Here is a 27,347-nt window from a genome sequence, read left to right as displayed (position 1 = left end):
TTTGCTATTGTAGCATACAATTACACAGTAGTGTCCACTACATCAGCACTGCCCTACTTTGGAGCCAGAATATCTTTGTGTTTCTGTCATAAGGCTTCTGTAGTCCATTTCATTACGCTAACTATTGCCACTATTTGCAATTAGAGCAGCTTTTGAATGTGTTTTTATCTTTGATGACTCTCATGCCAACAAATATTGTGCAGTAAACATGCTTTCTCAATGTCTCGTTATCTCCTGAGCAAAACTGTACTGTCAGCATCTATTCTTTATGGTTTTTCTTACAGATAGCCATTTTCAGTTTCTTTAGTAAAATTAAAACATAACACCTCATGTCACAGACTCCATGGTCCCGAACTTTGGAGCATAAGTGCTTGTAAGAAAATGCATTTCCTTTCACTTAAAAAAAAAAAAAAAAAAAAAAAAAAAGTTACTATTAAAATAACATGTAGGAGTTCATTTGACTACCTCCTGCACTCCATTCATCATTTCCTGAATGAGAGATGACCTCTGAAATGGAGCATTTTCTTCAGTTTGTTCTGCTTCAGTAATTTACGACAAACCTTTGAACAGTGAGACTCTTTATCATTTCTGGACACGTGTTTCTATAAAAGGCTTTTCCCTGACGGGCACAAAGGCTATCACAAACAGCCGTCCTGAATCATCTGGACAAAATATGAAATTTGTTGGTGTAGGTGTTTCTTTCTTCATTCTCTTCTCCCTCAGTGCCCTTTGGAATACAGGTGAGTGGCTTTCAAATTTTTTTCTGCTTTAAACTACAAATTTTTTTGACTTCCGAACTTCAGATATATACTCAGTTATAAATTACTGATACCATTTGTACAAACTAAAGCAAGGGCACACAAGCTCGCACTTATCAGGACCATGTAATTTTCCCCTTCCTCTGTTACTTCCAGTAGGATAGTGGATCATTTTTGTAAGTAAACAGACTATCTGGAGAACACTAACTATTTTTAAAGATATATGTGAAATTTCTGGTTCCCTTTGTTGAACAAACATTTCTACTTCTATGACAGGTAGGTGTTCTAATAGAGAAAGAAGAAAGACCTTTATTTCTGACTACTATTCCTGTTCTCTGACCTATACTCACATATTATGCTAGCATGAAGGAGGCAGGCTGGCAGAGAGGGAGATGGGGAGGAGGGGAAGTTGGGGGAAGGTTTTATTGCCTTTTAATTTTCTTGCTTTCTCCCCTTTACTGACAAACAGCCTTCCCTGACGTTCCCCTGCCTTCACCCCCTCAAACACAAACAAAAAATATTTGGCATTTTCTCCTCCTTTTGACAGAAACTGTCCTCTCTGAAAATGGAAGCAACAGCACTTCAGTTCCATCAGGTGTGACCTGTTTGTTGGTCCAACCACTACCCAGGATAACTCCCCTTTTCCAAAGAGGCAGATACACATACTACATTCACCACATTAACACAGACAACCACACAGACTAACACAGTCCTAGATTACCTAGGTCATCTCAGCCTGTATTACTGATATAGTAATCCAAGCAGTCTGGATTTTGCAAGATTCCACTCTTGAAAGGTCCACAATGCTCCCAATTATCTGTGCAGTTTGTCCACCTTGCTCAACTCCTGCTGGACAGTCTCTGAAATCTGTTTCTGACAATGTTACTGTAACTTCTGTCAACTTCTCATTGCTTTATTTCTTGTGTTCATCAGTTTTTCATGTCATGTCCAGTAGTTACTTGTGGTCTGTTCACATAGACCTCATTAGAGGGCATAGTCATCTGTCCGCCTACCTAGTCATTTTAACATCTACATTGTTAAGGTTAGACTCATTTAAAATGCACAAAAGGATGACATTTCAGAAGCTTTTCATAATTTCATGTTGGAACACACTTTGTCTCTAATGTTAGCTTTTCATTCATCCAAGAGCACTAGCCTTCTGTTCTCATTGATCCCTGTGTAGGGTTGACAACAATAGGACCCCTTTCTGGTTTGCTCAGGAACTGTTTATAGAAATAACTATGATTAATGACAGTATCTGGGAGGCTGCTCTGGAGATTTATCTTTCTACTAGTTATAAAAATACCCATGGTGTTGGTGAATTATGTATGGTCTGGGAGGTAAATAAATGTATTTAAGTGTATTATAGGTGTATCTAATCAAAATGAAAGGTAATCACATAATGCACAGGTGATTACTGCCATCATCTAAATACATTCTAAAATAATGTTCATCTGACATAAACAGACTGTTTCATTTACAGTAGTTCTTTAGATGTTTAGATGTTGTTTCAGAGAACATCTAGAGGAGCTCAATGACATTCCTATGTTTTTTTGTTGTTGTTGTTGTTGTTTATTTGTTTGTTTGTTTGTTTTTCTTCCTTGTCTTGTTCTTTAATAAGGTGCTCAAGACTCTTGCTCACAACAATGTGGAGAGCTTCTTGGTACCTGTTCTTGCCAGGTGACGTGCCAGTCCTTGGGGATTTGCTGTCCTGATTATAATGAATTTTGTCTTCAGATTTCTCCATACTCAGGATCTCTGATGGGAGGCAAAGACATTTTGGTTGAAAATACAGCTTTTAATACCTCTATGATAACGTGCAGGTGGGCCATGATTTTATATTCCTCTACCAAAGGGAGGTTACCCTTTCTAATCTCACTTTTTGACAATAGGTAATTACCACAAAACAAGACTTGTCTATGCAAGAGTGAAAAACTTACCTTCTAGAGTTGTCAAAATTATGAAACATGCAAAGGTTCTTTTACCGGTCACCCTCAAAGATACATGTTGTCTGTATTTCTACACAGGATCATTTCCTGTAGGTCAGATTATTGTGAGATACAATCATTACTCTGTTAGTCCTTCTCTGAACATATCACAACAGTGACTTTTTTAAAAAGACTTCCTTTCAGAGCTCTTTGATGCTAGTATTTTTTTAACATTCCATTTTGAGAAACAGAAATATTAATTTATTAAACCCTAACAAGACTCAAGCAACAAGAACAGAATGTATACAGGGCACTTTATCTTTTTCCTGTAAGACAAACCCTTGATCCTAAGCATGTAAGCCTTAGGTACACATCACACATGCCACATGTGTGGCACACTGAACTTTACCAGCCCTAATGTCCTGGCATTCTTCCCACAGAATGTTCTGAGTCAGATTTTAGTTCTTCCAATCTGCATAGCAGCACTTGAAAAGGTTTTTAGTTCTTCGTCAGGAAAACCTTTAACTTGGGTATTTGTTCTGTAAAATACAACCCTGTAATCCTGTTAATCTTATAACATCGCCTTTGTCTTCCTGCTATCCCTTTGTTGTTTGTTACTAATTCATCATGTCCCACCCATAATTAAATAGTAAATCTAAGGCTAGCAGTTTGCTCTGCATTTGTGCAGTGCACAGCAGAATCCCCACTGCTGTAATAAGCACAAAGTACACATGAGCTTTTCCAGTTTATATTCACTGCTACAAGCAAAATAGCCAAGGGACTTGGAATGATCAGCACATGACACAAAGTTGCATAACGAAACATAACTGAGACATTCAGAATTCTTTTCTCAGCAGGGGCTCTGAGAAATGTTTTAAATATCAACAGGTTCAAGAAGAAAATCGAAACCAGTGGCTTTGTTGATAAGGATGGAAAAGCCCACTGTATCTCCCCACTGCTGTATGAAACTGGTTTCATCCCCTTTGAAGTTTCTACAGATGATGGGAAGACATTTCCGTACTCTGGAACTTGGTTATCAGGTTACTAAAATCTATGATAACACTCTTCTATCTATATTCTTGCTCCACAAATGCAAGATTACATGAGCCTTTCCCTTTTGATCACTTCTCTTCTTCATTAATGTTTGACATCAGAAAAGTCATTCTTGCTCCTGTCATGGTGATTCCTATTTTGAGAGATGAACTTTACAGTGAGTGAGTTCTGCTGCTATTCAGCATCAGCAGCATTAAGTCAGAAAAGGTCCTGCACAAAAGTGAGGCTGACCAAAACAGTTTCCTTTTAGTAGGTATTTCTGTTAGAAAAGAATTACACCCTCATGTTGTAATCTGAGGACTATGTCACACGTTAGTAGGGGTTGTATTCTCTCACCTTCAATTTACTCTTTTTGTGTCATTCATCATGTTAGAAAACATGCACAGAATAAATGCTGCTAAATCTGAGATACTACAGTGGCACCTTTTCATTGCTATGTGGAACAAAAATTTCATTAATTTTGTCCTTTTTCTTGTCATTAATTTTGACTTTTCGTGTGTGTGTTCTGTAAACCAGTACATCACAGCAAAGTTCCAGATGAAGAAAAATGCACGTTGGTAAATGAGACAAAATGGCAATACTATGGCACCTCCAACATTGATGGAAACTTAACTCTCACCTGGACACACCAGGCACTTACAGCAACCCATATCAACATAGAAGTCTGGGGTTACCAAGAAACAGGTAAAGTGATACTTTTCGTATCTGTGCACAAGCAGTTGTCAGTTGTCAGCTTCTGTGCAGAGCTCTGTGCATCATGCTGTCACTTTCTTTGAAGATTCAGGAAGAGATCTGCAAGTATAGGTAACTCATGCCAGTAATGACAGCTTTTCTCTTAATTTACATATGGGTGAAAGCATCTAATTTCAATCATGTAGCTAACTATTCTTTTACGGCATCCAAAAATACTTTTTTCCTTTATGTGGCAGGTGACAGTTACTCAGAAAACTGGTTTGCCAAGTGGGAATATCTTTATACTTTGGCAAGAGAAACCCCTAATAGTGGGACATTTTCTTTCATTCCTGTACCTGCTAAAGGAAATTACAGTACTTGGGACTTTGGAATTTTGAGAATTATACCCAGCACCTATTCTGATGGGCAGAGGCAAGTACATCATAGCATTCATTTACCATAGGTACGTTATTGCTTTTGATAATTAAACTGCAGCCTCCTTTGGCTTTTAAAACCAGGATTCCGGCTCTGTTTCTCATGAGAAAAAAAAATAAAAATAGTGTATCCTCTTCAAAGATTATGCCGCTTACTTTTTAGGCATAGACCTCATCTGAAGATAAACATATGATTATTCAATTACATACATTAATCATCAAAACATAAAAATTAATAACCAACATACTATTGAAGATATCTCATAGGAGATACCAAAGTTCATTGCTCATTTTAGGTATGTTTTCTTTATCTTCTTCTTTCTAATAGGAGTAATTTATGTGAGGCTTATTGTTGCCTTGTTGCAATTCTATTTATTTTATTTAGCTTTGGTCAGTTTTGATTTTATTTAATGCCAGTTTATTTCATATTTATTTTTGCTAACAGAAATTATTTGCTTTCTATGCACTACTTGAACTATTAGCTTCCTATATTCTACTGATTGGTGTTATATTTTTTAATGACCTCATGATCACTCCTTCAAATACAGTCAAATTAAATTATCTCCACAAATCTGATAGCAAAGACTTAGACTGCATGTTAGACTTATTCATTACTTGTCACTGATGCTAGGTAGAACTTTACAAACCATTTTCCCATTCTTTTGTACCACATTGATTTCACGTACACATTTTAGTCCTCTGAGATTGCTGCTTGATTACCTAGTTTAATGTACTTTTCTTGTTTTCAGTGTGGTGGGTTGAATCCAGCTCACGCATAATCCCCCAGTCACTCACTTCTTCCCTCCTAGAAGGATGAGGAGAGAATCAAACAGGCATAAGTGAGAAAAACTTGGGTTGAGACAGAGACAGTTTAATTATTAAAGATGGAAAAATAAAAAGTAACGCAAAGGCAATCAACCTCACAAGCTCACAAGAGCAATGCCCAGTCAGTCTCCCAGCAACTCCTGCTTTGTGACAGCCCTTCATCCTCCCCTGCCTCCAACCCCCTCCACCTCCACACCCCAAGTTTTATTGCAGAGCATGACATTCTGTAACACAGAATCTCTGGTCAGTTGGGTTAAGCTGTCCTGGCCATGTTCCTTCCAAGCCTCTTGCTAACCCCTATCCTACTCCTCTAGGGGAAGAACAAGAAAGATAAGGCCTTGATGTCGTGCAAGCACTGCTCAGCTATAGCTAAAACATCAGTGTTTTACCAACACTGTTTTGTCACAAGTCTAAAACACGGCACTGTTCAGGCAACTATGAAGAAAATGGTCTCCTGGCCAAAATCAATACACTCAGTGAACTAGGACATGCTGATTTTTGTTACAACTGTAAAGGAGGCCTTAATTGCAGATTTTTTATTATTAAAAAAAATTTCCCACAGCAGCCACAGGTTCTTCTCTACATTTATTTATATATATATTTTTGTATATAAACCTTTGCATTCCTACAAATGTTAAGTCCACTTCCTTTTATTTCATTAACTATTTCCATATGATATTTGGTGATAGATCTCTGCAAGTGCTTCATACATATCCTGAGCTTGGGCAGATGCTCCTTCATAATTCTTCCACATGTCTACGGTTCTTGATATAGATAGTGTGGCCCCTGTAAATGCATGAAGTTCATGGGTTTCGGTGTTAGACCATATTACTAATACATCAGAAATTACTTCGCCATTTAGAAGCTGCTAACTACACAAGGGTTACTTTTTCTAGAGAGTTTATTATTACAATTTTGGAAACTATTCTTTTCATGTATAGTTTCATGAGTGGATAGCAGAGTAGCCTTGGAACATTTCGAGGATTCTGAATGTTTCTTTCCCTATTTGTTGCTATTGGGCCTGTTAGTTCTGAGGAACAGAATTAGGTTGTGATAGAGAATCCAGATTTTCTTTGTTCTGGCCAAAAGGAAATATGATGTGAAGAGGCATGAAGAGACTATCTGTATCTAAAAAAGTTTCATGTAAGCCAGAATCACAAATGCTAAAATGTATTTCTGATTATAACATACTTGCTGCATGCTGTCATGTCACACTTTAAATGAGGAAAATTTTGATTTACTGTAAATTTTTGCAGGAAAAAGAAAACAGTGACCTTCACAATGAAAATCAAAACAAAACAAAAACCCCTTACAAGTTGTACAATTATACATAATTCTAGTTAGTCATTAAGACAGCATGGCTGACAAAACAGTGCTTGTTCATCTATCAAATCTAATTTTTTGGCTCTTTTTTTCTACAGCAACATTCCATCAGTCTGGAGCTCGGCGCATGCATTGGCTTGGCACCTTGGGGAAGACTTCAGAAATGACCCAATTACATGGGCAACTGCAAAATGTGTAGAATGGGACAGGAAAGAGGAGAAGCTTCCAAATTTTTTGGAAGAAATTATAGATTGTCCTTGCACCTTGTCACAGGCAAGAGCTGACACTGGAAGGTTCCATGTAAGTTATTAATCCATCACTCTGGCCTATTATAGTTCCAAGTAGAAGTTTAGGGACTGACATACTCTTCCCCATAGCTCTGTTCCCTCTTTAAGTGTCATTACAAGGAAATTAAATTATACTTAAATTTGCACAAGTAGCATGACAAATAGCAGAGGCAGATACAGTTTATTCAGGCAGTCTAAATAACAAAAATCCCTGTTGGATAGTCAACAAAAAACACCTTTAAATGGTATTAAGACAATGCTTCCAGTGGTAGATGGAAAACGCTCAGAGAGGACAGTGAACCAGGTAGAGCTGGGAGCACAGATGACTTCTTCAAGGTCCTACAAGATGGCAGTCTGTGTCTGTAGGTAATATATCCCATTCTGGAAGAAGCAGCTATGTTTCTACTTAGTATATCATAACTTGCTGTAAATCTTTCCATCTTACATTTTGGAGCTAAAGTCCACAGCTATAAACCATTATTTCCTGTCTCCTTCCTTCCTCCTTCTCAATTTGACTGTTAACAAAGGACTGATAAAAGCCAAGAAATCAGTTGCCGTTTAATTTATGCTTTCAGACCTACAGTACTGTGCTGAAGACCAAATAGGGTAACTTTCTCACCTGTATACAATACCAATGATGGCAGTGTGCTTATGCATATTAAAATACATATGTTAGGTATTTTTAGTTGCTATAATTTCCTGGTTATTAAACTCCAAACATGATATGTATTTTAGATCATACACAAAAAAGCACATGAAAAAAAAAGAATAGATACACTGCACTGCCACTGTCTAAAAGAGTAAGACATAAGATAATCACTGTGGCATATTCTGTGTTTGTCAGAATTATAGTTGGGTCCTCCATTTGGCTCCATCTGTTTTTCAAGGTCTGTTGTAATAGACTGCAAAATGCTGAAGTTAGACTAACATGTTGATCCAATCACTTCAGTACTAAATTCACTGTTTTTCGTATAATTCTGTGATACTCAGCACACACCTGCAACCAGTTTGTTTAGCCTTTACATATAACTGAGAAATAAAGGGTTGGGAGAGGACCTAAAAATAGAAAGGACAAAATGAAAGCTCCATTAAGCAGAACATTGTTCTTTTTCAGACAGATTATGGCTGTGACATTGAAAAAGGGAGCGTGTGTACTTATCACCCTGGTGCTGTGCATTGTGTAAGAGCCATTCAAGCCAGGTAAAGAAAAAAAATTGAAATTGCATTTTTTTTAAATGATTTATTCTGTCTCAGAGATAGCAGTGTCACAGAAGTCACAGAGGTGTTTGGACTCTCAGCTCTCAGGTTCATAACAATCACTGTTTCCTCCTTATTAGTCTTCATTGCTGAGATTAAGTTATGGCCTTAGATTTACTAAGCAATTAATTACACTGTGCTGGATATCAGGATACCTAAACAAGCACTGCTGCCAAAAAATTTAATTAGACTTAATTAAGCCTTTTTTATATGGGTCTATGTTAGTTCAACAAGTTATTCTTTGCACTTGTTCTATCAGAACAATTGTAAACAGTACTGTGCTTGTGTGGCTGAAAGTTCCTACAGAACTTTCTGCCTTGGTTAAAATTCCCGCCCTCATAATCCCTGATCTGGTCTATTTTATAAGAGCTGGGAAGGAAAAAAGAAAAATTACTGACGTATCATTTCTGGATGTCACATAGAGCTTAGTAACAAAAACATTTAGCCACATCCATAAAAAGACAATAGGTAAACTGTATGCACAAATAGACTTTTTGCAGAGCTGAATGATGACTTTTTTCTCTCTCAATTTCTCAACCAGTCCTGTGTATGCAGCAGGCCAGCAGTGTTGCTATGACTCCACAGGGGCCCAAATCCTCACACAAGACTCCACAGGTGGCAGCACACCTGATCGAGGCCATGACTGGGGTTCACCACCTTTCATGAAGCCTCCCCGGATACCTGGCTTTTCCCATTGGCTTTATGATGTCATCAGCTTCTACTATTGCTGTCTGTGGTCTGATAATTGTCATTTCTATATGAAAAACCGTCCCTCCAGTGACTGCAGGACATATCACCCGCCTCGAGCTGGTAAGACCTTTAGAATTCCATTATGGATTATAGATTTTTTATACAGTTTTGTCTTTTAGAAAGTTTGTGTATGTGTGTTGTATCAGTTAAGAATGCGGAGGGCACAATATCCTGTAGAAAATTTCCATGGAAGGTTTCAAATGATCTGTCAGTGGCAAAATCTGTGTTTTTTAGCTGTCCTGCAAAATGTTCAGCTTGAGTATCTCGTTAACCCCTGGAACTTAAATAGCTGAGGTTTTGTAGTCAATGTCTATGGCTTCCTATCATCAGCGGGCTCTTCCTCAAAAATAAGTTAGGGATGGTTAATGACAGCTTAGCAGTAGCTAGAAAAAACTGTAATGCTGAAAAATGCTACTCATATCAAACATGGAAAGGTCTACCATTTATTAGTGTGTCTATTTTTCCTCCCCATTGCTTTTAGGAAGTATTCTTTGAGTCTTGCCATGGCTATATTGCTGCCACATGTCTTGCTTTCTTCTATGTTGCTGGTGTGCTGTGGTATCTGGTAGGATTGTGTCCTCTTAAAGAAGGAAAGAGCAAGGACTCTGTGGTCTGCTTCAAGCAAAGAGGAGAAAATTGCAGAGGGCACTGAAGGAAGTAGCTAAGACATGATGTGATAAAACATGAATTTCTCCCAAGACTAGCAATAGTGGATAGTGAAAGTCTCTTCTGATAGTCCCCCATGAAATTTTCCCGTCTGGAAGCAACAAAGGACGGCTTGTCCTTAAGGAATATGGAGCTGTGAGCCAAGCGTGATAACAAAGCTGGCAGGGCAGGGTCCTTGCCAGCCTGGGGTCCAGTCCAGCTGTACCCATGCAAGGTGAGCAGGGTGGACACAAGGAAGGCAGCAGACATCAGCTGAGAATACAGATCTCCAAAGAAGCTTGTGGTGTCAGGACAGGTCCAAAATTAAGCTGAGAAATCTCTGCCAGAGGGTCCAATACCCAGTCCAGAGATTGTTGGGCAAGTCTATAGTAATAAGGCATATCTGAGGACAAGCCAGAAAGTCACTCTGCAGTCTGGGTCCAGATCAACAGGGTTCATGGCCAGGCACAGGCATGGCTGTGTTGGAGATGGAGACAGGTACACCTGCCTATGAGGTAGCTCAGTCAGGGACTCAGGGTCCAGACTGATAGAAGCACTGATAACAAAATACTCACCAACCAAGCAGTTAAGGACCTACCTGTCATATGGGTGTCCTTACACAGAGATTCATACCTCAGACAGGAAGGAACAACTTTATCATTTTTTGCTCTGGGTGATAGGGACCTTCCAACCTCTTTACTATTGTGGTAGGCTAAACCAAGCATATCTGCTGAATGCTGTAGAGGCTTTGGGGCTGAGGATCACAGTCATTTCTCTCTGTTCTGGCCAGATGAGACCCATTCCATTTCTCCTATTGTCACTCTCAGCTACATATGAAAGCTTCCTTCCCTGGTGAGCTGCATCTGGAATAGTCCTGTATTTGTGTGTAAGTCCTCCTCTACATTATGTGGGAATTAGGTTTCTAACTTGAGAGTGAGGATTGTGGTAGGGGGTACACCAGGTAAACATTGTTCCACATGAAAGTATTTTAAACTGCAGTTCTAAGTGTTGGCTGATGAAGACGAGTAACTGGAATGACAACTGCTGTTCCTACAGTGCTGTTCAAGGTATGTTACAGCACTGCTCGAGTCACATTTACATGGATCAGGCTTGTGTTTATTCCTTTGTTTAAATACCTGGATCACCGCAATGGCTCTTTTTTTTTTTTTTTTTTATCCCCTCATGTGAGCCTAAGAAAAGGAGTAATAGATTGCAGTCTTTGCTTGTTCTTATGTCTCTTTTTGCTTTTAAAAAACAGCATCTGCCTTTGGGGATCCCCACTTCTTCACATTTGATGGTCTGAACTTCACTTTTAAAGGACAAGGGGAATACACATTGGTAGAGTCTGATCTCACATCCCTAAGGGTGCAAGGAAGGACCCAGCAGGCACACTTTCCCAATGGTAAGTTGGTAAGAGGGAAAGCAGTGATGACAAATAATAGCTTCTGAGGTTGTTTGATTTTCTCTTTACAGCATTCCTCCAGGCTTTCCTAGTCTTCTTTTTCCTCTAAACATTTCCCAAACTATGACTCCTGTCTTTCTGGGCTGTAACAGTGTTCTTTCTCCATTCCCAGACAGATTAACACCTTACACTGATGTTCTTATGAGTGGAAACAACTTTTTTTTTGTCAATGTACATTTGTGTGTTCTGGCATTCTGCTGCATTATTGTATAAATATGGACATTTCATTGTAAAATAACTGACAAAATAATGCATTAGTTGCACCATGTTTAAATATGTATTTTAAAATGTAGTTGTGAAACACAGCATTTCCTCATAGGCATTCAGAGTAGGGCCAGTATTATCAGTTTAACTCTGTATTTATTGACTCAAGACAGAAAGTAAAAACACAGGAAATCAGTAGTTAAAAGAGAGATGATTATAAGTCAAACATTAAAATCTTCCAAAAGCATATTTCCTGCTGTAAATAAAAAGATGAATCCTGGATCAATCACAGATTTCAAACTGAAGTCAGTAATGCAGAGTACTAATTGAGAACAAATTCAAGCATTTCTTCAAGAAATTTGAAGAATTTCTTCAAGATTCTTCTGTAATGATTACGAGATGCTGATATATCTTAGGCAAGTCAATAAGAGCAAGCTGAAAATAATTACCTGTGAGATAATGTAAATAATTCCAGAACTAAGTAAGAAATAATTTGTTGGAGAATGGTTACTGATGAGTTGCAGAAGTTACTTACTATTAGGATCTATTTTATGTAGTATAATATGACATGTTAAAGAGAGGTGCTTAGGCATGGACATGGTAATTCTGGTGTGATCTGAAGGAAAGGAGGCCTCTGAGAAATACTGACATGCAAATGAAGCAGTCATCTTCATCAGTTGGAGCAGTCATCTCTTTTTGGCCCAACCCATATGCATGCAAGGAAATTAAAATAAATTTTGGGGTATGCAAGTGCAAAAGTACTTTAGAAGTATATAACAATACAGAAAAATAAACACTTCTCTGAGCTTTTCAGAAAGTCTTTTTAGATACCCCAAACTCACAGAAAAGTTCAGAAAGTCTGATGAGAAGTTGATTAAGGGTGTCATTCTGTTTTGTTTTTGTAGTTTTCAAAGGGCCTGCTTGTCCTGTTCTTTTGGCTTATTTGTAAAACAAAACCTAGGGCAGAGGAAACTGTCTGGAGGTACCTTTGTCACTTGAATGGGTAGATTGCAAAGGAGCCTGTAAGAAGGAGATGGTCTTTTACCTGCATTTTGAAAGTAGGGAAAAATAGGGCATGGAATGGGAGAATGCTGTACTGCTTCTCAGGACAATCTGAAAAGCTTCATATCAGATACTTTCATTTATGCTGTTCCTGGATCTAATGGTACAGAAGGAGATCAATTGGTCTTCTTACGTATCTCTGCCACCACCATTGGGATTAAGAATTTAGAATCGCCAGACCCTTTTTTAGCAGTAAACATTCTGCTTTCAATATACTACGTTAGCAGGAGACTTATACTGTGGGCTTCAGTGCAATATGATTTATATGTTTAGCAATTTCCTGAAATATAAATAATCATATTTAATTACTTTTAGGAAATGTCTGTTTGTTTTCTTATTGTTTTATTGTCTGTATCTGTAAACATTCTATATTTATTTTATATGATGTGAGGCATCTTGAGGGATTGTTTTTTTTTTTGTTTGGAAGGAACGGAAGCTCAGGTGACAGGCCTGTCTGCAGTGGCCATGCAGGAGAACAACTCTGATGTGATTGAAGTACGCTACTCAGAGGATTTGAATCTGGAGGTTCTGTTGAACCAAAAGGTGGTCAACTTCTCTGAGCAAAGTTGGATGGACCTGAAAGGTCAGTTACAAATATCAGCTTTGAAACCTATTTTATTCCTGTGAAATCCCTGTATAATTAAAAACATCTCTAAATGCATGTATTTTGATTCTATTTTCAGTGTACTTTTGAGAAACAGAATGCAGGTCACTCCAAAAATAAAGTGTGAAATAAAACAAAGGGCAAGCGATATCCCAGATAACTAAATCTTATTTTATTATTATCATCTGCCTTTCTTCAGTTTAGTTGCTGCCAGATTGAGGCAGAATCAGTGGTAATGCACAATTTGCATGGGCCTTGGTGAACAAAATGGAGAGCATAGGGAAGAATGTGATTTCCATCCAATCTGCCTTGCTGGCCCTATTTTTATACTAACTCAGTGCATGGATCCCTCTTGCCTTTGAGACTGATTACAGCTAGGCTCTGGACAGGAATATAAATGCCAGAATTATGGGCTACAATTCTCCTTCCTAAAAGCCATAGATCAAGCATGCTACAGAGAAGCATAATGTGGCTAAGTTCCCATGGAGAGATGTAGCAGCAAAAACATCAGATCCCAAGACCTTCCTGCTTCTCATCAGCATTTCTAGCAGTGACACCAACTGCTGGAACTTCAACACTGACTGGGAAGAGGCAGAGCCGTCAGATTTCTCAGTAGTTTGGACTGGCATGTTCTTTTCTCTCAGAATGAACAAATAACATAAATGACAGCCTTTACCAACACATGGTGCCTTCCTGAACTTTCTGGGATGTGTAGTGTATGAAGGGAATGCATACAATCCTGGCGATGATACTGAGATATTTAACAGATGGCTTCAATGCCCACTTCTTCCATGTCATCTTTCAGTGGTTTGTGGAGCAATTGTTTTCCTCCTCATTCCATGGAGGATGAATAGAATTAAAAACTCTTTACTCATTCTGCTTTGAGCCTATGTATTTAATGCAAAGAAACGTACCAATCAAAATGAATGATAGTGAAATACAACCAATGTATACTAAAATATAGATGAATTTCACAATCACATATCAGGAGCTCTCTGGGTTGGTCAGATGTTACCCCTCTATTCTTCTGCCTCAAAAGACTATGAAAAGTTGCATTTCTTTTTATTATTTTTTTCCTCCAGGGGTGTGATCATTTGATTACACTTTATAAAAAATTTAACAGTGAACCTTCTGCTCAGCAGAGGAATTTTTCTGTGGCTATCACATATTATTCCCCAAATGGATGGAAAACATAATGAAGAGCAGAGGGAAGGAAAAAAATGGGACAGTGATGGAACTTGGATAAAGAGCTGTAATAGGGAAGTTTTGACAAGATGATCAAGAAGCAGAGGAAACCTGTGACCAATGAGAGCAGTGTTTCCAGCTCACAGCAACTCTGTGATGTAATTGTCTCATACCCTAAAGTTTCTGCTCTGGGACACTGTCAAAAGAACATGCAACTTATAGCAAACGTGGGCCTTTTTTTGCTACTGCTCTGTAATAGCCATCTTAACACATTTGTAGGTGTATGTGTTGCTCCTGCCTCGGCAAATTTTTAGGGCTGAATTCCTCTTGTCTTCCAAAAACAGATGGTATGGAGGTGTGGCCTCCTTTTAAATGCTTCTCAGAATGTAGCCCAGAGAGGAAGGAGGGAAATGCTTTATAAAAAATGTTTAAAACTGATGACACATCAACCTGTTCACTTTAGATTAGTTGTTTTGTCCTCTTCCTCTCATTGTTTTAGGTCTCTTTCTCCATTCTACATCTGATCAGAAGATTACAGTGATGTTCTCTTCTGGGTCTGGAGTAGAGATAAAGGGGAGTGGAGGATTCTTGACCCTGACAGTTTTGCTCCCAGATAAGTTTATGAATCACACACAGGGTCTCTTTGGAGTGATGAATGGTAATACAGAAGATGAGTATACCTTTAAGAATAAAACAACCATATCAGTTCATGCAAGTCCTCAGCAGTTGTTTGAATTTGGAGCTAATTGTAAGTGATTTCTCTGGTCTATTATTACATTTGTTTTTATAAATTGAAAGCCATTTCTGATTTACAGATCAGAAAATTGTCTGTGCTAAGCAACCTATTCGGGGGGGGGGGGGAGGGGGGCGGGGGGGAGAAAGAGAGAGAAGTGAGTGAGAGAAGTATGCTCTTCCTTACCCAAGTGGGTAACATATTGAGCCAAAATGGATGAAGACAGAACCATGATGAAAATTTCTGCACTTTGTTCCATCAACAGTGAGAGCTCATATTTCACCACTTACACTTTCAGAATTCCATCTACAATGGTCAGTGGAACATGACATCCTGAGACTGAAGTGTTACAAAAATCCAACAATAGTCAGGGTCAGCTACCTTTTTCCAGAATATTACTAATGTTTCCATTAAGTATCTGACAGTTTTAAAAATCAAGTATTAAAATAAAAATTAACAATTGCCCTAACAATTTTCTTTAAAAAGGCAAGGGGTGTGAAAGAATATTTGCTTTCATTCAATGAAAGTGATTCAGCTGCTATATCTAGCCTGCAGCACTAGATTGGTCTGTGTTCCTCCTGATGTCAGGTTAGAAGACGGATCAGAAGAAACAAGGTACAAAATACCCTCTGGCTACCATTTGCTCTCTGTGTCAAGCACAGTGTAGCTGTATGCCATCATTGAGATCATACTCAAAAGTTTCACTGCTCTTACTTCAGGAATTTTCCAGTTCCTCTGAATGAAAATATAAAACAGTGCCATGGCGGCAACAATACATTTAGGGATAGACAGGATCAGGATTTGTGTTACTTGTAACATTTGGTCTAGCTAGCTCTGTCTGAGGTACTTTTTATCATCAGTTTTCCAGCAGACATCTGAATTCGTCATTACATAAAGTTGTAGCTAAACATCTATTTAGATCCAGTTTTAACAAATTGATCAAAGACTAACTTTAGTATGAGATTAAGATACTGCATGTAAAAAGGAAAATAATCTTGAACTGTCAGGAATAGGTACTAGATATGACTTCAAGGATCTGTTCCAGTTGTAGATACATTTAAGTAAATAAACACCTAGGTTAGTAAGTAGCAGGAGGTGGTGTAGGTCTGTAAGCAATGTTACCTATGAATCTCTCTTGCTTTCTGTTTCCCAAGGGGCTGTTGAAAATGGAACTTCTCTCTTTACTTATGACACAGAGTTCTTATTGAACAATTTCTTTTATGGAGAAAAGCACAATACTTCTTTTCTGCCAGTGTTCTTTCCTTATGAAGACCCTGCTGATCCCTTGGTGAAAGAGATGGTCTTGGTCTGTGACTCTGACCCATTCTGCAGATTCGATGTCCTGACAACAAGAAGTCTTCAAGTGGGAAATTTCACAAGATTATCTCATCAGAATCACAAGCAGTTGGTAGAAAATCTAGAGCCAGGTGAGACAGCATTAAACAAACTATTCCTTTCTGCAAGGCATCTAAATAGTTAAGACCACATGAAGAGGCTTTGCCCAACTGTAGGTTCATGCATCTATGAACACATTTATCAGATGTAAACATCCTTGTACCAGAAGAATTTTAACATGTAGGTTACTTAGACAAACATGAAATACATTTTTTTCCATTTCTTTCACTACTGAACCACTGTGTAGAAGAACTCTTCATTTTCTGTGACTTCACCTTGGATTTAAAAATAAATAAATCTGAAACTATTTTTTTAGCCTAGAAATCTTTGTCTTCCTTTGGGTTGCCACTCAAATGCCATTTGAATAATTGTAATTGAGATTTGCTAGTGCAAACACTGAATACTTGAATCAGATTTTTTTTTTTTCTAGTGATTTCTTGTGGCTGGCTGGATCATCCAACCAACGGAAGAAAAAATGGAACAAACTACCTGCTGGGCTCAACCATCCATTTCATCTGCAGTCAGGGCTATGAACTCACTGGATCAAAAGAAATAATCTGTCAAGTGACAGGAGCCTGGTCTGGAGACATACCTAATTGTATCCTGAGAACAGGTCTGCTTCCTTTTAAATGTTACGTTTTCATCAGAAATCATTTTCATTAACCAGGCGATCTCAGTATACAATGTTGGCCCTTGACAAAAGCAACTTCTTTTATTTGGGAAGACATTGGACATGAGATACCGTAGCTTCTAAAAAGACTAATATTTAAATCTAAATAACAGTTTTGCTTTTTTATTATTATTATTTTTAATCTACTCATTCTCAGGACTTAGGGCTATATGCTTCTGTTTCTCCAGTTTTGGCCTAAAGGAACTGTTCCTCAAGTGGCCAGTCTAAAATAATTTACAAACTCAGTCTTAGAAAATGGGAATGTATAATCACTTAGCTAAAATTATTCCATACAAAGAAATACATAGGCTATAAAATGACTCCTTATTTATAGCATTATTTTAATGTATTTTTCTTCTGTAAATGTGTTTTTAGTAGTTTTGAAAATATGTAATTTCAAAATTACAGAGATTATTGAAATCGTCTAGTATCAACATAATTTGAACTGCTTTTCAAGAACAAATGATGGTACAGCTCCCAAGCATTTATTGTCATCCTTGGTTCTGCCATTGATAATTTAATTTTAACTTTCTTTGCAACTGGGGCAAATGTATATCCAGTCTAAGCCATCTGAGTGGTGGGTTACAATTTCACACATTATAAAATGAGCCTTTAAGAGAAACTTTGCAGAACAGGACCTGGGGATCTTGGTGGATGCAAGCTGAGTATGAGCCAGCAGTGTGTCCTTGCAGCAAAGAAGGCTAATGGTATCCTGGGCTGCATTAGGCAAAGTATTGCCAGATGGTTTGAGATAGTTGATTGTTCCCCTCTACTCAGCAGTGGTGAGGCCATGCCTGGAGTGCTGGGGACAGTTCTGGGTTCCCCAGTACAAGAGACATGGATGTACTGGAGAGAGTCCAGTGAAGCGCCACAAAGATGATGAAAGAACTGGAGTATCTCTCCTCTGTGGAGAAGCTGAGAGAGGTGGAATTCCTCTACCTGGACAAGAGAAGGCTCAAGGGGGGAATCTCATCAATGTTTATAAATACATGAAGGGAAGGTGCAAAGAGAATGGCCCAAAGGTCTTTTAATTGGTGCCCAGTGCCAGGACAAGAAGCAATGGGAACAAATTGAAACAAAGGAGGTGCCTTCTGGCATCAGGAAACAATTTTTTTGCTGTCATGGTGACAGAGCTCTGGCAGAGGTTGCCCATAAAACCTGTAGAGTCTCTGTTGTTGGAGACATCCAGAAGCTGTCTATGTATAGCACTGGGCAAATGGCTCTAGGTGATCCTGCTTGAGTGAAGGGACTGGGCAAGATAACCTCCAGAGACCCCTTCCAACCTCGTTCTGTGAAATTCGTTAATGAACAGCCTGTGATAACAGAGGGCAGAGAGCAGACATAGAATCCTTGTCTCTCCCTAGGCTTCCCCTTCAACACATGTTGAAAGCTTCCACTCTTTCTGGTTCCAAAGGACTATGCTATCTCAATGCAAAATGTGTTATTCTATAACAGTAAAATTATTGTGAATCATGTAGTATAATATTTATTATAAACAAAAATTCATTACCCCTCTTGTGTCAGTATTATTAGATTATCAATTAGCCTGGAATTTTTAGACTTAGTACCAGTTCGTCTGTCTCTATAATTTTCAGAAAATTGACTAATATTTCCTAAGTTTCAGCTTCGATCTGTTCCTGCACCATGTATACTCCAAACATCCTCAAGATGGCAGTGTTTCAAAGCACCACTGTGATGCAAGGCCATAGAGCATGTTGAAACACTTTTAATGCTGAGTTAATTATTCCTGAAAGTACTCATCAGATAAATCCTATCAATGGATTCTCCATTCCAACCACCTTCCAAAAATCTAGAAAGTGCACAATACATCAGCAGTGAATTCTTGGCCAGCAGAAACTTTTATTCTGCTTTTGAAGGCCTGTACCAGTTGCTTATTTCCGACACAATGTCTCATATTTAGTGTTATTAGTGAGATGATCCACAAATGAGTTTGAGCAACAGACTGAGAACTTTAGCATACAAAATAATCATTGAACATTTGCACAGAACAACTGTAAAATATACAGTGTTACTAAATTTTAAATAGATGAGTGAACATTTTTGGATTTTTTTCGGGGGGGGGGACCAGCTAGTGATAGTAATCAGTACACAACTGATTCTATTCACAAAAGCCTGTCTCAGTATTGAAGCTATTTTGTAAAGAGTGAAACTAGAAGTATTTCAAAACATTTATGTTTAATATGATAGACCAGAGTATACAGAGTATTTTAGTTAACTGTTGAAAATATGTGAGAAATTTAGCAGATAATTTAGCATGCTTCATAGTTCACAGTAATAATAGATCATTTGTCAAAAGACTAAGGAGAATGAAATCTTTACAAAGTAAAGTCAGATCTTAAACAGAGTCAGTGGCAGAATATTTTGCCAAGCTGAAAGCTAAGAACATTTTTATATTGCTGCCATCAACTGCATACATACTGGTTAGGAGCCAGTCGGTCTCAATAAGCAAACTGGATGATAACATTTACACTAGAATAAAAGGGACAAAAAGCCAGCCTTGAGAGATCAGAGCAAAAGAGCTGAAAGATACACAGAAATTAACAGCATTCAGAATGAGGGAGATATGCCACTGGCAGATAAAAAACTGAATGTTTTCCAGCACATGGGTTCCTTAGAGAAGGCATAAAACAACAAGGTGTAAAATTATTTTTATCCAATTGTAAAAATAGCATTCCTTACTATTTGATATTTGGGGTTGTAGTTCATTTGTAGAGTGAGCCAAAAATGATAATTTTTGTCAGAATCAGGAAACTGGAGTATGGCAATACTGCCCATAGCAGCAGGATACCATAATCAAGACAATATAACATTTCATATACAGTTCTTCACTCAGTTTTTCTTATACAGTTCTTCACTCAGTTTTTCTAACTGCTGTGCCCCAATAATGGCATTCGTATCTAGCCTGGTTCCTCCATTTGTATCAGAATATATGCTACTGGATATCAGTATCTGTATGAGAAGATTATTTTTTGACAGGTCCAAGTCAGAGAATGCGGGTAAAACAGTCCAAAATTCCTCACTTATATCTAAACCTCTTGTATTTTTATAGCATGGATATCTAGTACTTTCTTTCTGCTAAATACGTTTCAGCCTCCAGTCTAAGACAGCTGAAATTCAGTGCCAGCTTTCCTTGTGCTGATTCTGGATTCAGCATAATTAACAAAAAATATTTTCATGGTGTTACAAACAATTATTACTTATGCTAACTTTCCTTATTGTTTTCCCCTTTACATAGCAACATGCTGCTGTTTTGCCAACACCCATTTTATTAAGCTCTTTGACAGAAGGCCTTTATTAATGCCAAGAAAATTCTGGTAAAATTAACGGTCAGTGCTTCCAAATTTCTGGGCGCCTGAATGGGTGACCACTGACCTAGCCACTATGACTAGTGGTCAGATTTTTACTTGCAACATGAACTGTTAAAACAGTCTTTTTTAAAATAATAACTTCCTTCAAGCTGGTCAAGAACACAGGACACAGGCCTCTATTATTTTCAGGGGGTACTTCTTTTCAGTTCTGTGCTTATTACACTTGCTGTAGTTTTGTGGCACATCAAATTCAGTCTCTCTACTACAAATCCTAGGGACTTTTAGCTACATGCATTTATTTTTCAAAAGCTAGAAAAATTACATTGAAGGAAGGCTTGAGAACTCTGAAAACTGGATAGGCAGAAAAAAAAAAAAAAAAAAAAAAGAAAGAAAACTGAACAAACTGAACATCAGTTACTTTGCAAAATCCATTTCTGTATTACAAAAAAAATATATGCTTTTAGGCCTGCATATTGTTACGTTTGAGTTTTGCTTCCCTGAATTAAAGTTTCCATGGAAACCCTCTGCTAATAATTATTTCTGCTATGCTTTTAATTACAATTCCGCTGCAAGGCTTGCAAGTACCTCAGCAACCTCTCTTCATAGAATATCACATAGAGGGAGAAAACAAAACCATCCAGCAAAAGCAGAAGGGAGACTCTAGTAAAATGCAGGTTAAAAAAAAATGTAAAATCTTAGCAATATGCATACATGTATATTTTGCTTGTGATATTTGGTGGTAAATGCAATCTGTTTTCCTCTTTCATTTTTGCACTCCATATTTTTGGCTTTCATTTTCCAGGCTCTGTGCAAATGCACTTCTTTTGGGAAAGATGACAAAAATCTCATTAATTTTCTGCACCTTTTTTTTTTTTTTTTTTTTTTTTTTTTTTTTTTCAGATGAGGGTGCAGAAGAACATTAGGTTTTCTGATTATGGAATTATCTGTCTGTCATTTCCAGGAGACTGGCTGCAAAACACTCTATAATCAAGAAAAAGAACCTGAGATTAACAACTGAATACAAAGATTTCACTATAAAGACAGTTTACCACTGAGCCAAACAAACAAGGCCAACTGTGGGTTTTCATCACTTGACAAAGATAGGGTACCTGTCAGTAAGGTGTATGTAAGCCAGACAGAAATTCTGGGGCCTTGTAAGAGAAGTTTGTAAATGAAGGTCTGAGGCCTGTGAAATAGTTTGTGTATCCTAGGTCCTTCCTTAAACTTCAGTATAAACCAATTTATACATGTAAGTTAAATTATTTATTCTAGTGTTGCAGAAAAGTAAGTTTTATTATTTTGCCATCACTGTATGCTAAGCAGTTTGGGCAGTTTTTCCTGCAGGCATGACAAAGCTATGAAAGTGCTGGCAAAAAGGAAAAACTCGTGCACCACTTCTCACCTATTTCTAAATAGAATGCACGCTCCCTTACATATGCTTATAATGCTGCTAATAGGCACACAAATAGGGCAGAGCCTTGAATCTACTTTGACCTTAGGACACTCTAGTGTCTCAGAGACATGGGACTATACTTCTCTTTGACCTTCTCCCATTGAGCCTTGGACAAGATTTCTTCACACCAGGACTTGCAGTTTTTCAGATGTGGCATTTCCCTTAAAGGATACAACATTCAAGAAGCATTGTTTCTCTTCTGCTCTCTTCTGCATAGAGCATTAAACAACAGGTGCAGTTTCAAAATTTCAATGTCAAAATAGGGGCAATTTTTAAAGCAATCAAATTGGTAAAAGGATTGAAAAACTGTTAGTTGTTGGGTTTGGCAGTTCATGTCAGCTGTATATTAGCCACTAACTATTCCTTCTTTGTGTTAGAACAGCTGTCACAGCCACCTGCCCTAACTGTCAAATGTAGGAATTATGTGAGTTCCATTGCTCACTCTATTGGTTTGTTTCTTGAACACGATGAACAGTAAAATATCAATGCTATGTATACAATTTTTAAAAAATGTCACACACATTTACACTGAAGCAAATTGATATGAAGACAAATAATATCTTCCTCTTTTGTTGTGGTTGCTGTCTTTTTTCAGATATCAAACAAGTAATTCTTCTTGGTTGTGTATTTGGAATTGTCGGTCTTGCAGTCCTGGCACGTCTAACTTTTCTGTGTAGAAAGGAGAGGTAAGAACTCAACTGAACTTAAAACAAAAACTAACCTGCTAAAGAAATAGGAAGTGCTGTGACCTTTTAATCTGTTTACTCAATGACAAAGAAATCAGACAGGACATTTTCCTACTACTATCTTTTATTGAAAACATCAAGTCTCGATAGTCCTTGTGTCCTGCTGGCAGACTATGAAGGAAAGTTGGAAGTTTATTAATAAGGCAATCAAACATGATTGATTGATTGATTGATTGATTGAGACCGAACAGTATTTTTGGTCAAAATAATCTACTTGAATAGTAAGGCTATCTAATGAAAAGTGTTCTGTTTCAGAGGTGTGCTGATAATACCAACTGGTAAATTGCATTTATTATTTAAGGAATGCATTGCATGATGCTGTAACTTACCACACATCCTTGAACATATTCCCTCTTTTAGGCATGCATAAATTTGCCTTGAGAATGCTTGTATCTCTTGTGCCAAAGAGGTGAATAGAATTTAAAGAATGTATCAGTTTGCTACCCATTCTTGGAACATTCCTACCAAACAGAAATACACTCACTATATAAAGTATTACTTCATAAAATTAATCTCTACAAAATGTTGTGTGGCTAGTAAATACTTTGATGTTTTAGTCCTATGTTTTAAAAGATTGTTATGATTTCATATATTCTGTATATAATTCATTGTTAGCCAGCATTAACACTTTAAAAAATGTTTTGCTTTGTGGCTTTCCAGCAGGTTCATCACTGCAGAGACCCTTGAAACAGAACACACTATTATAGCTATGTCTGTCACTGAAAATACAGTCCATCGATTCTGTGCTTAGTGATCAATTAACTGTGTGTATCAGAGGGTCAGAGTCACTCCTAAATTTTCCCCTGTCCTGTTAAATCACGTAAGCATTGTTTTCAGTGCTTCAGAGAACACTCAGACCAAAAATGTTTTTTCTTCCTTCTTTGTACAAAAACAAACAAAAAGGCTACTCAACACAAGGTAGATAACTGCAGAAGCTGATGTTTTTTGCATACAAATAAAAATGCACAGACAAAGGACACCTCCTAAATTTGCCGTATCTTACATGTACTAGATTCCCATGTATATAGCTGACTGGCATAAAGTACTACTATTACAGCTGTATAGAATTCTCACATTTGGGAGCAGCTTACAGAATTGCTATCCTAAACTCATTGTATATAAATTAAAAATAAATAAATAAATCAGGCCTAAGCTCTTATATATTTTGGAATCTGTAAGTAATTGGCTACCAAAAGTTTATAGTTTCTGAACATTCTGAGAATATTTAATAAAGTCCATAGCACTCAGTGGGGTGTATGGTTGGATAGCAACAGATAATGCAGTCCTCTGTATAACTGTAACAAATTTTGAACAGATAAATCTTAATTAGGCAAGGCAAGGATTAGAACATCAAGTCAATCATCAGCAAACCACCACTATTCTCTAATTTCATTGCATGTTGCTCAAACAGAAGAGATGCTACATCTCCTTCAGTCATTACTTCTGGTAATTTAAATATTTTGAATCTTCAGCAGTATATAACATGGGAGAGACATTATTCCTTGCACAGAAATTACACTGAACTGATACTTTAAAAATTGGTTCATGTTACTATTCCACCTAATCTAGTATTACTCTCACCTTCATCTAAGCAAAAATGTTTCAGTAACTGCTTTAACAGTCATCTTTAGCATTTAAAAAAATATATTTTATTTTTACTTTATTTTTCTTTTCTTCCCAAGACATGAAGGCAACCAGAAGCTTGTTTCAGAGGTTCCAGTAACATCTCAACAAGAAAGAATGAAATTTCAGAGAAGTTTTTAATGAAATATGGAGAAAGCATAGCAGAGGAATAAATTGTCCACAGCGACAAAGATGGAAACAGTGGTTTTACATAGTATGTTATAATTTAATTTCTGCTTTCAATATAATGACCGTTCAATTGCATGGGAAATGCTAACCACCTTTCAGGGGTTTTATAATGGCAGGCTCATCCTACTATGTTTCAAAAGCCAAGGACAATGCTTCTGAAAGAATTGAAGTTATATGTGTTAGTTTCTTCTATCAGTCACATCTGCCAGCAGAACCAGAGTTTTGACAAAATCAGAAGAATTTGTGATTCTCTGTACTTCTCTTCTTTTAGTCTTTCACTTGAAAGCTGGTGAAATGAAAATAATCCTACCATATAAAGCTAGCCTTTATCAGAGAGACATACACCTTCTCTGGGGCCATGTAAAGCTCATGTAGAAAGATGTGAAAGTGGATGCAGTCAGATGGACTATTTTGCAAGTCAGGTTAATTTGCAGATTGTTGGCTTTATGGTTTTTGTTTGTTTGCTTGTTTTAAGTAGGGAGGTAGAGAAACTAAAGATACTTAAATGTGGCATTCTTATATTTTGGAAAGTCACTAAGTACATGCTCTGAGTGGCATTTTTGTTTCATTACTGACCTAATTTTAAAAGGATGCAGTTGAAGGGAAGGAGAGGAAGTATTCAGAAAATGAAACCTTTCCTTTCAGGCTAACTTACAATGATTTTTAAAATTGATTTTTATCCAGCTGTCCAATTAGGTTTCACTTTCAGAACAAACAAACAAAAAAACTGTTATCTGCACAGTCCTGCTTGCAATGTTTTTTTCTTGAATAACATAAATATGCATGAATTAAAAGACTCCATAGTTACTTTTTAAAATATCTAGCTGTATTACAGTAAGCTTCAGTCTTGTAATTAAAAAGTGATTTCTGAACTACAAGCTTGTACAGAATATTTTTACCAAAAAAAATGGACCATTTGCTTTTGCCTGCATCCCAAAGGGTTTCTGAAATCAGTTATGTATGGTGCAACTAACTCTTTTTGATAATTAAATAAGAATTGCTAGCTTTTGCAGCTCACTGTGTCTGTTTTTTGAAAGTCTTTAATTCATAAATAACTGAGAATTCATGGTGCTTTCAAAAGGCAAGGACAAACTACATACAGGTGGACTAAATGAGTGAAAAACTACAGATTTTATGTTATAATGGGATCAAGACAAATTGAAAGAAATGCTTCAGGCTGTGTATTTATAAGTATAAAATTATTAATTACTTATTAGCTGCTGTTGCCATTGTTGTTATCTGTGAACACAGACCACAAGCAGAAAGTTACACAAGGCAGATAAGTGATCTTGAATACAGTAAGTTGGAATACAAACAGGAAAATAGAAAAAAAAAATGCTGTGGAGAGGAGAGGAGAGGAGAGGAGAGGAGAGGAGAGGAGAGGAGAGGAGAGGAGAGGAGAGGAGAGGAGAGGAGAGGAGAGGAGAGGAGAGGAGAGGAGAGGAGAGGAGAGGAGAGGAGAGGAGAGGAGAGGAGAGGAGAGGAGAGGAGAGGAGAGGAGAGGAGAGGAGAGGAGAGGAGAGGAGAGGAGAGGAGAGGAGAGGAGAGGAGAGGAGAGGAGAGGGAGGGGGGAAGGAAGAGAGAGAGAGAGAGAGAGAGAGAGAAAGAGAGGAAAAGAAAGACTGGCAAATGTTCCTAAGTAACAAACTAGCTGGCTGCTGCCAATGTGCTACAGATTAAAAACAAATTATTGCAACTGATGTACACACACATACGAGCCATGTGTTTAAATGGTTGGTGGAGAATGTGGGGCGCAGAATGAAAAAAGGAAATTTTTGCCTAGGAGTGCTGGAAGACTGAAGTGGGCTCTTGGAGGTATATGAAGTTGATTGTGTGAACTTCATAATCAATAAAGTGTTAAAAATGTGTAAGCCGTCTTTGTTCCAGCAACCTTAAGGAATGGGATGCCAGATAAAATGAAGTTGAAACTGGGTGACTGGGTTATACAGTGAGGTCTCAGCGCTTGGAGAAGAGAATTTTGTTAGTCATTAAATCACAAAGAAGCAATGTTTCATATACCATTAGACAGCATGTACCACAAGGTAGTGCTGCATGCACAAACAGATTTGTAAATGAATGACACTTCATGTCAGTAACAGACTGGGATGGGAATATATGAAATAAATTGGAGTCTGGACATACTCCTGAAAAAAATGTATGTTAATTTCAGAAAGCAATTAATTTATATGAATCAGAATTATCTGGTTTATCCCACCATAAACAAAGCAGTGGTAAAAACAGTGTGCACCAGCTGTTCCTTCTGGTCAGCCTTGGAAACCCTTCCATCACAGTAATCCCTAATTCCTTTGCTGAGAGAGAGGGAGATATATATATATATATGTATGTATCTGCACATACTTACATATACAGACCCATACATTCAGTAGTAACAAAATAACATATGCTCCCAGAGGACTTGTCCAGCCATAGCTCAGAATCAAGAATTTCAGCAGAATGCTTGAGCCAAGTAACTGAACATACATATATATATTGTATTCATAAGGAGGAACTAAATATTTCAGCATTCACTATTGAAAGACAAACACCAGAAAAAGCTTAACATTATCTAGCAGGACACTGCTACTGTTTTTCATTATTTCATAAGCTTAAAAAGTTGTACGTTGAGTAGGAATTTGGTTCACAGAAATAAGAATATGACATCATTATGCTGTGATATTAAACTATACATGTAAATCTAATGCTGGCATTACATTTTTCTTTTTCCTTTCCTTTCCTTTCCTTTCCTTTCCTTTCCTTTCC

The 27,347-nt window shown here is 37.5% G+C and overlaps 1 protein-coding gene across 1 annotated transcript in view; it reads left to right on the top strand.

The window, feature by feature from the left end:
* Positions 1-599: 599 nt before the first annotated feature.
* Positions 600-27,347, top strand: part of KREMEN1 (kringle containing transmembrane protein 1) — a 56,629-nt gene continuing 29,881 nt past the window's right edge. The window contains exons 1-15 of the mRNA XM_084539249.1: positions 600-740; positions 2,380-2,581; positions 3,575-3,726; positions 4,256-4,423; positions 4,669-4,843; positions 7,092-7,293; positions 8,395-8,480; positions 9,079-9,347; positions 11,191-11,334; positions 13,088-13,243; positions 14,949-15,197; positions 16,337-16,609; positions 17,008-17,190; positions 22,625-22,715; positions 24,458-24,536. Coding sequence (XP_084395375.1) covers positions 674-740; positions 2,380-2,581; positions 3,575-3,726; positions 4,256-4,423; positions 4,669-4,843; positions 7,092-7,293; positions 8,395-8,480; positions 9,079-9,347; positions 11,191-11,334; positions 13,088-13,243; positions 14,949-15,197; positions 16,337-16,609; positions 17,008-17,190; positions 22,625-22,715; positions 24,458-24,536 — 2,496 coding nt within the window. The 5' untranslated portion in view covers positions 600-673. The remainder of the gene's footprint in view (positions 741-2,379; positions 2,582-3,574; positions 3,727-4,255; positions 4,424-4,668; positions 4,844-7,091; positions 7,294-8,394; positions 8,481-9,078; positions 9,348-11,190; positions 11,335-13,087; positions 13,244-14,948; positions 15,198-16,336; positions 16,610-17,007; positions 17,191-22,624; positions 22,716-24,457; positions 24,537-27,347) is intronic.

Source organism: Aythya ferina, assembly GCF_964211825.1.
Source record: "Aythya ferina genome assembly, chromosome: 17".
In the NCBI taxonomy this organism is placed as follows: Eukaryota; Metazoa; Chordata; class Aves; order Anseriformes; family Anatidae; genus Aythya; species Aythya ferina.
This window is presented reverse-complemented; position numbering and strand designations above follow the sequence as displayed.